The sequence below is a fragment of the Bubalus kerabau genome, chromosome 8 (genome assembly GCF_029407905.1).
Source record: "Bubalus kerabau isolate K-KA32 ecotype Philippines breed swamp buffalo chromosome 8, PCC_UOA_SB_1v2, whole genome shotgun sequence".
NCBI classification, from domain to species: domain Eukaryota; kingdom Metazoa; phylum Chordata; class Mammalia; order Artiodactyla; family Bovidae; genus Bubalus; species Bubalus kerabau.
Window position 1 is genome coordinate 64,133,084 of NC_073631.1, and position 17,332 is coordinate 64,150,415.

Sequence of the window (17,332 nt, forward strand, 5' to 3'; positions counted from 1 at the left end):
CCATCCAACCATCTCATCCTCGGTCATCCCCTTCTCTTCCCGCCTTCAATCTTTCCCAGCATCAGGGTCTTTTCCAGTGAGTCACTTCTTCACATCAGGTGGCCAAAGTATTGGAACTTCAGCTTCAACATCAGTCCTTCCAATGAATATTCAGGACTGACTTCCTTTAGAATTGAATGGTTTGATCTCCTTGCAGTCCAAGGGACTCTCGAGTTTTCTCCAACACCACAGTTCAGAAGCATCAGTTCTTCAGTGCTCAGCTTTCTTTATGAGAGAAAAGCTCTCACATCCATACATGACTACTGGAAAAACCATAGCTTTGACTAGATGGACCTCTGTCAGAAGAGTAATGTTTGCTTTTTAATATGCTGTCTAGGTTGCTCATAGCTTTTCTCCCAAGGAGCAAGCGTCTTTTAATTTCATGGCTGCAGTTTCCACCTGCAGTGATTTTGGAGCCCAGGAAAATAACGTCACTATTTCCATTGTTTCCCCATCTATTTGCCATGAAGTGATGGGACCAAATGTCATGATCTTAGTTTTTTGAATGTTGAGCTTTAAGCCAGCTTTTTCACTCTCCTCTTTCTTTCACTTTCATCAAGAGGCTTTTTAGTTCCTCTTCACTTTCTGCCATAAGGGTGGTGTCATCTGCATATCTGAGGTTATTGATATTTCTCCCAGCAGTCTTGATTCCAACTTGTGCTTCAGCCAGCCCGGCATTTTGCATGATGTACTCTGCATAGAAGTTAAATAAGCAGGGTGATGATATACAGCCTTGATGTACTTCTTTTCCTATTTGGAACCAGTCTGTTGTTCCATATCTGGTTCTAACTGTTGCTTCCTGACCTGCATACAGATTTCTCAGGGGGCAGGTAAGGTGGTTTGGTATTCCCATCTCTTTCAGAATTTTCCACAGTTTGTTGTGATCCACACGATCAAAGGTTTAGTCAATAAACTAGAAGTAGATGTTTTTCTGGAACTCTCTTGCTTTTTCCATGATCCATAGGATGTTGGCAATTTGATCTCTGGTTCCTCTCCCTTTTCTAAATTATTTATTACTACTTATTATAGAAAGGATCCCTGAATGTCTAATCTTGAATGAATGAGTGACAGATCTATGTAGATAAAGTTTTTTTTAAAATGGAATTAATGAATTGTCTTTCTTGGCAAGGAAAGCAGCTGTCCAAGTTAGCTAGCGTTGAAATTGCCTCCATAGTAGGAGCCAGAGGGTGAGGACTAGAGGTGTAAGGATCCACGAGACTTGCAGAAGAGAGCTGTTTGAGAGAATCATGTATCACATTGCAGAAAGGATTTAGAAAAGGTTTTATAGGCAGACGTGGTCTGATAGGAATTCAAATAAGAGAATTTAAGACAAACTGGAACACTTGGTCAGTTAATTGAATGTGAAAGCTCTTAAAGGGTTCAGCTGAATTCTCCTCAAGTGTTTCTCTTCACATTGCTCTCTTCCTTCTCTGAATTCTAGATTATTGTCTGTACCTTTTGTTTTTCATATTTAAGCTTATACTACCTCATGCTGCTGCTGCTGCTGCTAGTCGCTTTAGTCGTGTCCAACTCTGTGCGACCCCATAGACGGCAGCCCACCAGGCTCCCCCGTCCCTGGGATTCTCCAGGCAAGAACACTGGAGTGGGTTGCCATTTCCTTCTCCAGTGCATGAAAGTGAAAAGTGAAAGTGAAGTCGCTCAGTCGTTTCCGACTCCTAGGCCACCCCATGGACTGCAGCCTTCCTGGCTCCTCCATCCATGGGATTTTCCAGGCAAGAGTACTGGAGTGGGGTGCCATTGCCTTCTCCGAACTACCTCATATTAGTACTCAAATCTTCATAGAACTGCCTTACCTTCAGAGCCATATTGGAGGCTATGTGAAGACAAGAATGATGTAATTATACAGATGTTTTTCAGATTCATGTACCTATTAGCAATACTCCTGTATTTGTGGAATGAAAGAGTGCACTCTGCTCTCCTCTTTCACTTTCATCAAGAGTCTCTTTAATTCCTCTTTGCTTTCTGCCATTAAGGTGGTGTCATCTGCATATCTGAGGTTGTTGATATTTCTCCCTGCAGTCTGTATTCCAGCTTGTGATTCATCCAGCCCACCATTTTGCGTGATATACTCCGCATACAAGTTAAATAAGCAGGGAGACAATACATAGCCTTATTGTACTCCTTTCCCATATTGGAACCAGTCAGTTGTTCCATGTAAGATTGTAACAGTTGCTTCTTGACCCGCGTATAGGTTTCTCAGGAAATAGGTAAGGTGGTCTGGTATTCCAGTCTCTTAAGAATTTTCCAGTTTGTTGTGATCTACGCAGTCAAAAGTTTTAGTGTAGTCAATGAAGGAGATGTTTTTCTGAAATTCCCTTGCTTTCTCCATGATCCAACGAATGTTGGCAATTTGATCTCTCATTCCTCTGCCTCTTTGAAACCCAGCATGTACATCTGGAAGCTTTTGGTATAAGTGCTGCTTAAGGCTTCCCTAGTGGCTCAGTTCTTTGGAAGGAATGATGCCAAAGCTGAAACTCCAGTACTTTGGCCACCTCATGCGAAGAGTTGACTTATTGGAAAAGACCCTGATGCTTGGAGGGATTGGGGGCAGGAGGAGAAGGGGATGCCAGAGGATGAGATGCCTGGATGGTATCACTGACTCGATGGACGTGAGTCTGAGTGAACTCCAGGAGTTGGTGATGGACAGGGAGGCCTGGCATGCTGTGATTCATGGGGTCGCAAAGAGTCGGACACGACTGAGCAACTGAACTGAACTGAGTGGCTCAGTTGGTAAAGAATCCTCCTGCAATGTGGGAGACCTGGGTTCGATCCCTGGGTTGGGAAGATCCCCTGTAGAAGGGCATGGCAACCCACTCCAGTATTTTTGCCTGGAGAATTCCCATGGACAGAGGTACCTGGTGGGCTGCAGTTTACGGGGGTCAGAAAGAGTCAGATATGCTTGAGCGACTAAGCACACAACACAAGCCTAGCTTGAAGGATTTTGAGCATAACCTTACTAGCATGTGAAATGAGTGCAATTGTATGGTAGTTTGAACATTCTTTGGCATTGCCCTTTTTTGGGATCGGAATGAAAACTGACCTTTTCCAGTCCTGTGGCCACTGCTCAGTTTTTTGAATTTGCTGACATATTGTGTACAACACTTTAATAGCATCATCTTTTAGGGTTTTAAATAACTCAGCTGAAATTCCATCATCTTTGTTAGCAGTAACGCTTCCTAAGGCCCACTTGACTTCATACTCTAGGATGTCTGGCTCTAGGTGAGTGACCATAACATTGTGGTTATCTGGGTCATTAAAACCCGATAGTTCTTCTGTGTATTCTGGCCGCCTCTTCTTAATCTCTTCTGATAGGCGCTTACTGTTTATGTTCTTTATCATGCATATCCTTGATTGCTTGTACTCAATATGCCAGCAAATTTGGAAAACTCAGCAGTGGCCACAGGACTGGAAAAGGTCAGTTTTTATTCCAATCCCAAAGAAAGGCAATACCAAAGAATACTCAAACTACTGCACAGTTGCACTCATCTCACACACTAGTAAAGTAATGCTCAAGATTCTCCAAGCCAGGCTTCAGCAATACACAAACTGTGAACTTCCAGATGTTCAAGCTGGTTTTAGAAAAGGCAGACGAACCAGAGATCAAATTGCCAACATCTGCTGGATCATCGAAAAGGCAAGAGTTCCAGAAAAACATCTATTTCTACTTTATTGACTATGCCAAAGCCTTTGACTGTGTGCATCACAATAAATTGTGGAAAATTCTGAAAGAAATGGGAATACCAGACCACCTGACCTGCCTCTTGAGAAATTTGTATGCAGGTCAGGAAGCAACAGTTAGAACTGGACATGGAACAACAGACTGGTTCCAAATAGGAAAAGGAGTACGTCAAGGCTGTATATTGTCACCCTGCTTATTTAACTTCTATGCAGAGTACATCATGAGAAATGCTGGGCTGGAAGAAGCACAAGCTGGAATCAAGATTGCTGGGAGAAATATCAATAACCTCAGATATGAGGTTATGGCAGAAAGTGAAGAGGAACTAAAAAAGCCTCTTGATGAAGGTGAAAGAGGAGAGTGAAAAAGTTGACTTAAAATTCAACATTCAGAAAACAAAGATCATGGCATCTGGTCCCATCACTTCATGGCAAATAGATGGGGAAACAGTGTCAGACTTTATTTTTGGGGGCTCCACTATCACTGCAGATGGTGACTGCAGCCATGAAATTAAAAGACGCTTACTCCTTGGAAGGAAAGTTACGACCAACCTAGATAGCATATTCAAAAGCAGAGACATTACTTTGCCAACAAAGGTCCGTCTAGTCAAGGCAACGGTTTTTCCAGTGGTCATGTATGGATGAGAGAGTTGGACTGTGAAGAAAGCTGAGCACCGAAGAATTGGTGCTTTTGAACTGTGGTGTTGGAGAAGACTCTTGAGAGCCCCTTGGACAGCAAGGAGATCCAACCAGTCCATTCTGAAGGAGATCAGCCCTGGGATTTCTTTGGAAGGACTGATGCTAAAGCTGAAACTCCAGTACTTTGGCCACCTCATGCGAAGAGTTGACTCATTGGAAAAGACACTGATGCTGGGAGGGATTGGGGGCAGGAGGAGAAGGGGACAACAGAGGATGAGATGGCGGGATGGCATCACTGACTCGATGGACATGAGTCTGAGTGAACTCCAGGAGTTGGTGATGGACAGGAAGGCCTGGCGTGCGATTCATGGGGTTGCAAAGAGTCGGACACAACTGAGCGACTGAACTGAACTGATCCTTGATTGAAATGTTCCCTTGATATCTCCAATTTTCTCAAGATTTCTAGTCTTTCCCATTCTATTGTTTTCCTTCTTTTCTTTGCATTTTTCATTTAAGAAGTCCTTCTTATCACTCCTTGCTATTCTCTGGAACTCTGCATTGAGTTGGATATATCTTTTCCTTTCTCCCTTGCCTTTCACGTCTCTTCTTTCCTCAGCCTCCTCAGACAATCACCTTGCCTTCTTTCATTACTTTGTCTTCAGGATGGTTTTGGTCACCACCTTCTGTACAATGTTATGAACCTCTGTCCATAGTTCTTCAGGTACTCTGTCCACCACATCTAATCCCTTGAATCTATTTGTCACATCCACTGCATAATCATAAGGGATTTGATTAGGTCATACCTGAATGGCCTAGTGGGTTTCCCTACTTTCTTCAATATAAGCCTGAATTTTGCAATAAGGAGCTCATGATCTGAGCCACAGTCAGCTCCTGGTCTTGTTTTTGCTGACTGTGTAGAGCATCTCCATCTTTGGCTGCAAAGAATATAATCAGTCTGATTTCAGTGTTTCCCATTTGGTGATTTCGATGTGCAGAGTTATCTCTTGGGTTGTTCTCTTGACAAAACTGTTAGCCTTTGCCCTGCTTCATTGTGTACTCCCAAGTCCAATAACTTGTCTGTTGTTATTCCCCTGTGGTGAAAATGATACCGTTTTTGGTGTTAACTCTATAAGGTGTTGTAGGTCTTTATAGAAGTAGTCAACTTCAGCTTCTTCAGCATTATTGGTTGGGGCATAGACTTGGATTACTGTGATGTTGAATGGTTTGCCCAGGAAATGAACTGAGATCATGCTGTCATTTTTGAGATTGCACCCAAGTACTGCATTTTGGACTCTTATTGACTTGGCGGGCTACTCAATTTCTTCTAAGGGATTCTTGCCCACAGTAGTAAATATAATAGTCACCTGAATTAAATTCTCCCGTCATCCATTTTAGTTCATTGACTCCTAAGATGCCAGTGTTCAGTCTTGCCATCTCCTGCTTGATCATGTCCAATTTACCTTAATTCGTGGACCTTACATTTCATGTTCCTATGCAGTATTATTTATAGTATTGGACATTATTTTCACCACCAGACACAACCACAGCTGAGTATTGTTCCTGTTTTGGCCCAGCCACTACATTCTTACTGGAGCTATTAGTAATTGCCCTCAGCTCTTCCCTAGTAGCATATTGAACACCTTCCAACCTGGGGTGCTCATCTTCCAGTTTTGTATCTTTTTGCCTTTTCATACTGTCCATGAAGTTCTCCAGGCAAAAATACTGGAGTGGGTTGCCATTTTCTCCTCCAGTGGACCACATTTTGTCAGAACTCTGCACTACGACTTGTCTGTCTTGGGTGGCCCTGCATAGCATGGCTCATAGCTTCAGTGAGCTGTGCAAGCCCTTTTGCCACAGCAAGGCTGTGATACATGGAGGAGAAAGGCAAAACTGACCTCTCCATGTATGATATATTGTACACAGTGGGCTTCCCTGGTGGCGCTGGTGATAAAGAATCCTCTGCCAATACAGGGTAGACATAAGAGACACAGGTTCAATCCCTGGGTCAGGAAGGTCCCCTGAAGGAGGGCACAGCAACCTACTCCAGTATTCTTGCCTGGAAAATCCCATGGACAGAGGAGCCTGGCAGGCTGCAGTCCATGTGGTTGCACAGAGTTGGACATAACTGAAGTGACTTACCTTGCATGCACATCCTTTGTAGTAATTATGTTTTTAAAAGACTTGGCAAGAAAAATTTTGATTTTGTTTAATGTTAACCTGTGTTGTATAGTTGCTAAGTCATGTCCATCTCTTTGCGACTCCATGGACTGCAGCCTGCCAGGCTCCTCTGTCCATGGGATTTCCCAGGCAAGAATACTGGAGTGGATTGCCATTTCCTTCTTCGAGGGGATCTTCCAGATGCAGGGATCGAACCCAAGCCTCCTGCATTGCAGATGGATTCTTTACTGCTGAGCCACCAGGGAAGTCCTACCTTAACGTATATTTAGAAATTAAGAAAAGAAACTAATTAATATTCAGTGATATTACTAAAACATGCTTGAATGTATACTTATTTATTTAATTTAAAATGTTTTTGATATAGATAAGAGAGTATTGTCCTTCTTTTACTGTGGCTATCTTTATATATAGTGTCAGATTTCAAGATTCTGTTGGCTTTGAAAGTGTCTTGGATTTTACTTTGATATTGATAATACCATTAAAGTATATCCTTTCTATGAAATCTACATGCTTTGGTAGAATTGAGTATTCAGATTATTTGTATATTATTATCTCATATCTATAATAAACTTTGATCATCTAAATGGTTTGACACTAAGGATTTTTACAGCTAATTTGGTGTATATACATTCTTATAAAAGTGACCATGTCTAGCCTGACCAAAATTTAATAATATATTAATATTTAAAATGTGTTTTCCAAAGATTGTTGCAAAATTATAAAAGTTTAAAGACCTTTCAGAATGCTTTTTATATAATAAGCAATTTGCTTCATCTGGCATCTTTGTTATTTCTTTTGTTTTGATTTTATTAACACAGAAAAGCTTCACTGGCCTGAGCAAGAGCTTGCTAAGAAGTCCATTCTAAATGCAGAAGCATCCTTGATCATTGACAGTAAAAGAAGCATTTCACATTTATCTCCTGGAATACTGAAGGACATTTTCACAACTGGAACCAGTAGTTACAATGTCTTACTACAGAGCAAAGAGGAGAAAAAGCATCATTCACAAAAACAGCCTTCCTCTGCTGGCTCCAAAAGATGTAGAAAACCCAGCAAATCTCCTAGCTCTTCACGTAGTAAAGATCTTCGCAAGATGAAAGCCCCAGTGCCTGTGATGAGCAGTAGTACTTGGTACTGCCTAGAAAGGCAGCCTGCTGTGTTTGTCACTGGGTCAGTGTCAAGTCCTGTAAAGTTTACGCATGATATCTCTGTTACAGGAAACACCATAGTACTGCCACCTAAACCCAAAAATGAAAGAAAGGTGAAGCGACACCTTTTCTCCACATTGCCAAAGCCAAAGCCAAAGCCACAGCCTCTACTGTCGAGAAGTTTTGAAAAAGGAGATGATTTTTCTGGAAAGAAATTTTGTATACTGACTGCTATAAAGCCCACCAACTTGGAGAAAGAAAAACTGAGGTTCTTCAAGTCCGACTACACCTACAATCCTCAGTTTGAGTATGCTAATCCCTCTCTGCCAAGCGTATTGGCCAAGCACAGCAATGCATCTGATCGATTTCTTAAGCAGGTAAAATGCTACTTCGGTCGTGTGATTTCATTTTATGTAGTGAAAACAATTATTTGCCATCATTTAAAAAGCCAAAAAAGTTCTAAAATACTCCAATTATTTATAGTTATCTTCCATCTAGGATACATAAATATGTGACAAGAAATCTCTAGGTGAGTGTCAACCCATATTTAAATTACTTCGCTCTAATCAAAATTTATAAAGAATCTATGTAAACATTGTGTCAGGAAGCAACTATATTAGGAAAAAGCTTCAGATTCTGACTCTAAGGTTTCATTTGGGATTTACAGACTTGTGGCCCTTTAATAAATCCACATACAAGTGTTTGTGTTTTCTTTTTGATTTTGCATGCTTGAGATGGAGCATGCATATCTCTGGTTCTCCCTGTTGTATTACATTCACAGCTTGCTTAGGCCCCAAACGGCATTTTGGGGACTGAGGCTTGAAACTTGCCAAAGTACTTTTTAATGCTTTACTGAAATTTTTAACAATCATCAAATAACTATTTCAGTATTCACTTAAAAAAGAAAATAATGGAATTTTTAAAATTACCTTCAGGGTCCACAAATCATGATGCAGATGATAATAAAAGCATCTCTTTCCAATTGCTCAATTTAGATATTTAGCACATAGTTTTGTGTGTTAAGGTCTTATGAACTTCAAAATCTGCTTAAGTTTTTGAGGAGAAATTGGCTGATATTTACCTTCAGGGCATAGAGCTAAGATCTTAAAAGCAGACTACATTTGGTTAAATTAACTTTGTATAGGGTTTTTATAATGCATTAGGTTCAACTTGGCTTCATTACTGGTTGAAAATCTGTAGGCTCCATGAAGCCGCGTGATTCCATTTATCTTCAGCAGATGCCCTGTTTTAGCATTTTGCTGCAGTGCAAGTTCTTTGGACTTGTGGCCAGCAAATTTTTTTATTGTTTGTTATAGATTATATGAAATCTGAACAGTCTTTTAAAGCTTTTTCTTTTAGTCGCTCAGGAAAGTGCACTGCCCCCCGCCTTTTTAATTGGAGTATAGTTGATTTACAGTATTGTTTCAGGTGTACAGAAAAGTATATCTGTTATACATGAATCCACTCTCTTTTAGATTCTTTTCCCATATAGGTTATTATAGAGTATTGAGCAGAGATCCCTGTGCTATGCAGTAAGTCTTTATTAGTTATCTGTTTTATATACAGTGGTGTGTATTACATTCCCTTAAAATTGAAAGTAATATAAAAATGCTATTTGTGTTTTTCCCCCTTAATGCTAAAAGAGATGGCTGAGATTTCTTTATCAGTATTCTTTAATTTGGAGTCTTACTGCAAGCCCTACCAGTTGGTAAAGGGATTTCCCACCATTAGGTCAAAATGAATGCTCTTTCATGCCCTTGGATGGGAGTTAGGAAGCATCAGCAGCTCCAAAGATTGAGAATTGACAGTGGTTGGTTTCTGGCCCTACAATCTTTATTTTAGCCCAATTCCAACTTTTTATGCTTGGGTCATTTGAGACTTCTAAATAGGACCAGCAATCCTAGCTGGCTGGTATTAAATACTTCAAATGCCACCGTTTGGGAGAATGATCACAACAAAAGTCAAATGTACTTCAAACCACTTTAATCAAATAAAGGAGATTCATCAGAACAGGGCCCCCATAAAATATGCTTAAGTTCCTACTTAGCATCTGAATGAATTCTGACATGATATATCCTTCCCCTTCCCAGCTGTGAAGTTAAAGCATCAGCTTCAGGGCTAGTTTCAGGACTTAGAATTGTGCTCCTCAGAGGGGTCAGGATGGCCAACTAGCCCACTGGTCTCTGGCCTCCACCCTTGAGGCCTTGCCAACCCCTAGCTGGTAGTCTTGTAAGTATCATGATCTGGATCTTTCCAAGGCAGGCAATCTGTATTGTTGTTGGACAGTGACTGTGGTCCTTTTTAGTGCACAGATTGGCAGAGCAATGGTAAATCCAGGCCAGATACGTCTACCATAGTGGAACCAAGGTAGTGCCCAGGTTCGATTCATTCCTAATTGGTTGCTCTGTCAATGTCAAGGAGTTCCAGGACTCAGTTTTTTTCTAGTCTAGGCAGTAGTTTCCTCAGGAGGTACTCAGGCCCTTTAAGTAGTTCAGAGCATCTAGCATGGGCTGCAGGACTTGAAAATAACTCCACGTGGAGCCTGCAGAACCCTGCTTAGCCTCTTGCTGGCAGCCATTGTGAGTCTTAGCTCCTCTCAGCTCCTCAACCCTTGGGGGTCAGAAGCTGAGAATGTCTGTTTTCTGAGGTTGTGGACCTTTGCAGGAAAGAGTGCAGTACTTCCTGGTGCTGAAGAAGGGATCTGGGATGAGAAAATGCTGAAAACTATGCAGGGTCAGGTGTCTGCTCACCAATGAGTCAGAAGTAAAGCCTTAGTGGCACATTTGAGCAGTGACCTGGCAGCCAGTACATTCTACCTTACTTCTTTGTGGCTGACCATCCTGGAAAACCTAGGTATCAAATCCATAATGGCTTCAGACCCAGCGTGTTGTTGAACAAGATGGGAAGGGTCTTCAGGGCAGTGATAGGAATCCTTGGCAGTATTTCCAGCAGTCAAATGAAAATTATATGTTTATATGAAAGCCAGTGGGTAGCATAAGTCACTGATTTTCCACTCTAACTGGAATCATATCTCATTGTAGATCATGGCTAGTATCCTGCTAGCTGGAAGCCCTGATTGGTCGAGTGATAGTTAATAACATAGGCAAAATAAGTTAACTTTTGTTTGGCTTATAAATTAAAGTTTGAATTATGTTCTTGTTAGTAAAGCTGGAGCAGTGGGGATCATCAGTGATTAGAAAATGGGGGGAGAAGGAAGGCTTTGGGGTGTTGGGGAAAGACCCTGGGCTGAGACTACCCTGCTGGCTGTCAAGGAAGGAATGGTAAAGATATGTAAGAGGAGTTAAGAGAATAGGCCTGAGACTACCATCCTTAGAAAGCCTTGGTTGCAAGATTAATTGGAGCCTAGTGTCTGGGAACTTGACTGTTGAACAGTTTCCTATACTGAAATAAACTTTCCCTAAGTGATAAGAGGAGCTTGCCATGCCTCATTGTACAAACAGTATGTTTTATTGAATACCTCTTTTCCTTTCGGGAGCCTGGAATTTTAGATTTGCTAGGCATAGGGGTGCTTATGTGACTAGCCTATGATAAAAAATCTTGGGCATTGAGTGTGTAATCAGTTTCATTAGTAGACCAATCTTTACATGTTCTTTACAACTCAGTTGCTGGAGAAGTTAATTGCATCCTATGACTTCATTGTGAAAGGATTCTTTTGAGGCTACTTCTGGTTTCCTGCAGACTTTACAGGATATAAGAAATGGGGTTAGGATATAAGAAATGGGCTTAGATTAATTTTTTTTTTTTTAGGGCATTTACATTCAGATTTTAGAAAAAGAAGAATACAAAACTCAATACTAAAAAAAAAATCTCAGTATTGCTCAAGTAAAACATCTCTGTGGGCTATAGTCATTGTCAGTTTGAGACTCCTGGTGAGTTAATAAGGTCTGGCTTCTTACAGCTTTGTAAAGGATCATTGTATGGCACAGTTTCAGGGGATGCTATTTACAAGCTGAGCTTGGGCTCACCTGTGAAAGAGTGATTATTGCTGATTTTTGGAAGCTTTAAGATGAGTGTTTACCTTCTGCTCTTTTGGCACCCATCCCCATCTTCCAGCTACAGCTGCAGTCTCAACTCCATAATATATCGTCATTTAGTGCCTTGGAAAGAATAGCAAGGTTAAACCTGGGTGCCTAGACTGTAAACTGAGTAAATTGAAAGAAGCAAGTACGGAGTGCCCCAAAGGCTGTCATAGCATTGTAGATGACTGACTTCTCTCCCCATGCCCCTTTGACTCTGCCAGGGAAAAAGCAGGAACATCCATTACAGCTCCCACATGCGTGTGTGCTAAGTCGCTTCAGTTGTGTCTGACTTGTCATGGCCCTAAGGACTGTAGCTCGCCAGGCTCCTCTGTCCATGGGATTCTACAGCTCCCACAATATATACCTTTTATCTGTTGACCACTGTCCTCATTGCATTTCTTCTGTTTCCTTTCTATACACAACTGAGAATTGACAAGCGGGTTAAAATAAACTTTAAATTATTTTCAACTGAAACAAAATAACTGAACTTTCAAAATGTCTTCAGTAAAGTAGTAATTGTTCTCCTATTCCTAAGGCATTACATTTTTCAAAATAATTGTTATTTGCAAATACAATCGGTTTTTGATTATCCATATTAATGGAAGGAAACGTTGGTATGGATTGGCTAAAATGGCAAGATTATTCCCTGCTCCCTCCTTCTTGAATAGTTCTCATCAAGGCAGTCATCTTAGCTTTCCTGCTGTGATGGTGCTACATTAGCCATAGTAAGTAGAAAACACAGCAACAGAAAAAGCCACAAACAGTTGTTATTTGCAAATACAATCGGGTTTTGATTATCCATATTAATGGAAGTGGAGGTTGTAGAAGGAAATTATGTTTAACATCCACCATCTAAGTGAAAATAATCCCCTGACGTGATTTATAAAGAAGAAAACTCTTTGAAACCTTTGATTTGGTTCCAGGCATCTTATTTTTTAACCTCTGGAGGAGAAGATGCAGTTAGGAAAGATGGGGTGGGGGATTAAGTATGGCACCCCACTCCAGTACTCTTGCCTGGAAAATCCCATGGACGGGGGAGCCTGGTAGGCTGCAGTCCATGGGGTCGCAAAGAGTCGGACATGACTGAGCGACTTCACTTTCTCTTTTCACTCTCATGAATTGGAGAAGGAAATGGCAACCCACTCCCGTGTTCTTGCCTGGAGAATCCCAGGGACGGTGGAGCCTGGTGGGCTGCCGTCTATGAGGTCGCACAGAGTCGGACACGACTGAAGCGACTTAGCAGCAGCAGCAGCAGCAGTATGAATGAAGAACAGATGGTAAGGACTTGTAATTACTAGAAGAAATGTGTAGATATATTTGTAAAAAAATGATGTAAAAAACATACAGTAAAATGTCTTTTTTCATCTTAGCATATCAGAGCACTCCATAAATGTTAATCTTTTCAGTATTTTGAAACATAACCCTCTTAGCCAATAGTGAAATCGATCTTATAGCTATTTATAAGAATCACTGTCTTAAGTAAGAGGTTTATTAGACATATAAATGTAATTAAGAAATTGAAGGATTGCCTTCTTTAAAAAAGTATTATTTGACTTACTGATTTTTAGGACTCTTGCTCTATAGGAGAGAGGTAGACCCGACCTCTGAAGTTTTTCTTGTACACTGTGGTGCAGAATGTTTCTGTTTTTAATTTTTGCACCCATACTATATACTCGTGTAAACACTACAGCGTCTGCTTCATTTTCATCATATATATATTGAGGGGAATAGACTCAGTGATCCTTGAGAGCCCTTTCTAGGACCACACACCTAAGTTCCAGCCCACAAAATACTATGGCTAATCACTTAAAGATTCTATTTCATGTCATTATGTATTCAGTTGTGTCATGCGTTTTGTTAAAATGTTTAACTATCTTTCCACATCATGTGTTAATCACAGAAAAGCTCAGCTTCTGCCTGCTGTGTTAACTGAAGATTCTTTTACTTCAGATATCAGTGCTTTATTAACTCAACCCATAATTGGCAAATATTTTGGTTTGCTGAAATTAACTTTACAAGTAAGTGGGATTTGTTTCTCTAAGTGCAAAACCTAGTGGAAAAAACCATTTCAATGCAGTTTTTTCTACAGTGTGTGTTCAACTTGACAATTCTAAAGAATGCTTTTTAAACTAAGGTTACTGAGAAGGTAGCCTAACAGCAGAAATGGGAAGAGAATAACCAAGGAAATCAGGGTGTGAGCAAATCTATATTTTATATTAAATTCATGTGAATTTTACATTAAACTTCACAACGTAGCTTTAATATAGGAAAATGTAAATTCCTTACTGACTGGCAACCACGTTTACATGAGTATGTAGTATGGGGGCAAAAATTTTAAATGTGAGAACTTGAAACCTAGTAGGAAGGTATTATACTTAACATTATTGGATTGTAAAATTAGCTCTTGTCACCAGAAGTCCAGCAGCATCTTGAGGGGAAAGCACAGACAAGGCACCTTTTGGAAAGGAGAGTAGTCATCAGGAAAGGAACTGTATACCTCAGAGCAGACAGGGGTTCCAACAGCTTGGAGACTGAGTGCAAAGTCATAGTATTACCAAGTGCAGGCATATTGTCTTAGTAGTGATAAAACATTAAGAGTGACATAAACTTGAATTCTTATAAAAAGCTATGTCCACGAGTGAAACAGTACCAGTTGAGAAAGCAAGCTGCAAGAAACAATTGATTTTTTAAAGGTATTTGATGTCTCTCAAAAAGACCTCTTCCATCATAACCATATTATTTAAGAGTTAGGATATTACTTGGTATTAATATATTCTACATCTGCCTAACTGGAAAAAAAAAAAAAGCTGTTCTGCTTATGTAATTAGAGTATCCTAAATATATTTCTTGAAGTAAATGAAAGTTAATGGTCTATGCTATCAAAGGTAGCTTGATAGAGTTATCATAAAATCTCAGAGGTATTTAGAGAAAAGAATTCTGACTTTTTTCCTGCATTGGAATAACATAATGCTTAACATTCTGTGGCATAGCATTGCATTTTCATTTATAGAGTTCAAATATTCAAAGTAAGTATCTCAATGGACCAACTTCATTATGAAGTGAAGTGAAAGTTGCTCAGTCGTGTCCGACTCTTTGCAACTCACCCCATGGACTATACAGTCCATGGAATTCTCTAGGCCAGAATACTGGAGTGGGTAGCCTTTCCCTTCTCCAGGGGATCTTCCCAACCCAGAGATCAAACCCAGGTCTCCTGCATTGCAGGAAGATTCTTTACCAGATGAGCCACAAGGGAAGCCCAAGAATACTGGGGTAGGTAGCCTATCCATTCTCCAGTGGACTTCCCAATCCAGGAATCAAACTGGGGTCTCCTGCATTGCAGGCGGATCCTTTACCAACTGAGCTATCAAGGAAGCCCAACTTCATTATGCTGGGAAATAATTCTGATTTTTTTCTTCCTGGTTAGCAGACTTTATACAGCTAGGGTCACATGTGTAGGATCTGAGCAGGGATCATAAATGATTGCAGGGAGTTGTCTGGGCACTGTAGGCAACTGGAAACCAGATAGCAGTTGGGCTACAGTTTGGGTCTAGTGTATCATATCCTCAGAAATTGTAAGAGAAGATAGATAACTTGAATTTTATACAAAGTCTTCCAATTTGTAAATGTTGACAACTAATTTAAAGAAAAAAACAAGGTGTTCAAACCAATGAAAACCTGTTTGTGGGCCACAGTCATCCCTCGGGTTGCCAGTTTGCCACCTCCGATTGACCAGATCTATTATACATAAGCTTTGTTTTGAGGCCAGTGATAGTGTAACATAAAGATTTTTAAATGTGGTCCTCAGAAAATGCCTTGCTTTTGGAGTTTATAGTGAAAATGGAATAGGTAATTTATTGTTAGATTAAAATGCATGCATAATACATAAAATCACATTGTGTTCTAAAACAAGTGTTCATTTTCCTTTTTTGGTAGAAATAACACCATTGGAAATCAAATACCTTCACTGATGATAATATGTCTTGATATAAAATTTCTTTGAGGCCATGTTTTAATTGTACTAGTATTAAGTTATTTTGTGTTGGTAGACCTCAAGTTGTCCAGACAATAAAGGGGGAGGGAAAAGCAAGCCTTCTTCTCCTTAGGTGACACAGTTTTTTGCTGAGCAAATCACAAGCCTTTTTCCAGATTCCTTAAAGTTAAAAGATTAGAGTTTAGTACCTCTCATAGTAGTTTTGTGTATTAGATTGGAGATGTAAGGTCATTTCTTAACCTAATATCAAGGAAGATTTTCTTACAGAGACGGAAACACCCCAATCAGATTGTGTGTCCTTGGAAGAAGGTATGACCTTGATGACTCATTGAAACAACACTTCATTGATGTGACTTTGAAAACTTGCCTAACCTGCAATCTCAGATTCTTATCTTAACAAATTCTATTCTCCAAAACAGCTTGAATATCTACTTCTTCCTTGTAGGTAGTGAAAGAAGAGTTTGCAGTACTAATTTGTACTGTTTACAAATATCTTCTCTTGGTAGCATTTACCCTCTCACTCTCCCACTTAACATTGTATACGTCCAAACTACCCTTAACCCTGAAGACAGAAGGGGCAGAAGGGGATTGAGGGGAAGGCTGTAGGTGACAGTTTTCTTTGTCCTCTATGTTCTCTCACTCATTCCTTCATTTAAGGCAGACTCAGTGTCTCGGATCTATTTCCTGGGTTCTGCATATGTAGAATATAATTTATCGAAACATTTTTCTTTTTGTTTTAATCTGGTCACAGTTTAACAATCTGTTTTACAGAAAACTGAGTTATCGGCAAATGCAGTTTCTCTTGCTCTCCACACTACTGTCAGTGTCTAAGGTACAAATCTGATTGTGTCACTTTCCTTCCTGCAAAACTTTAGAGCTCCTCATAATTCAGGATAAAGTCTAAAACTTTTACCATGGCCTGCAGGTCTTTCATGTTTCCTGATCTAGCTCATGCTTAGGTTTCCAAAGTCAACGCTTGTGCAGATTGTCTGTCATGAAATGTATCACTCTGTTATCATCCTTAAGTTTCTTTTTTTACCTTGACCACGAGACTAACCTCTTTTATAAAAGTGTGTTTTATTTATTTCAACTGTTCCCAGAATCTGACAGAGATTGAAAATCTCAAAATCAAAATCTCATTTAGATTAAAAATCTCATTTTGATGGAAAATCTCATTTAGTTCCTGGCACTAAATAAATGAGTTTCCTGGTGCCTGTCTAGCCTAAAAGCTCTGTATTTCACTTTCTTTGCTTTGTGTATGCTTTTGACAATATTCTCCCCCTTTACCTGGAATATCATCTGTTTCCTCTAGGGCCCCACTTTAGTTTACCTTCCTGTGTTTTCACAAAATTTTATTCATACATCCAACAGAGTATTATTAAACTATGTAAATTTCAGTGTAATCTCTGTCAGTCTAATGGTCAGGCTTGGAATTAGATTCTAAAAGATTGTAAAGTATAAACATAAAAGCAGGGATTGGCAGAAAGAAAGTAACCTTAAAGATGAATGAATGCAAGAGGTTATTAATGGTATGCTAGAACTTCAATGAAATACTCTACAAACAGTAGATCCAAATTTGTGACTCGGGGTCAAGTTCATTG

General features: G+C 40.0%; 1 protein-coding gene across 11 annotated transcripts in view; it reads left to right on the forward strand.

Moving 5' to 3' along the window:
• Nucleotides 1-17,332, forward strand: part of MATCAP2 (microtubule associated tyrosine carboxypeptidase 2) — a 75,043-nt gene that overhangs the window by 22,957 nt on the left and 34,754 nt on the right. For 6 of the 11 annotated variants that reach the window (XR_008717895.1, XM_055590408.1, XM_055590405.1 and 3 more), the window contains exon 2: nucleotides 7,371-8,077. The exons of 2 other annotated variants lie outside the window; for them this stretch is intronic. Coding sequence is in view for 7 of the 9 variants with exons in the window: in XM_055590405.1 (XP_055446380.1) it covers nucleotides 7,371-8,077 (707 nt within the window). In the remaining 2 variants the exon portion in view is untranslated. Of the gene's footprint in view, nucleotides 1-7,370; nucleotides 8,078-15,718; nucleotides 16,334-16,446; nucleotides 16,564-17,332 lie in introns of those variants that run through there. 3 more of the 11 variants (XM_055590411.1, XM_055590407.1, XM_055590410.1) reach the window with 3 other exon arrangements.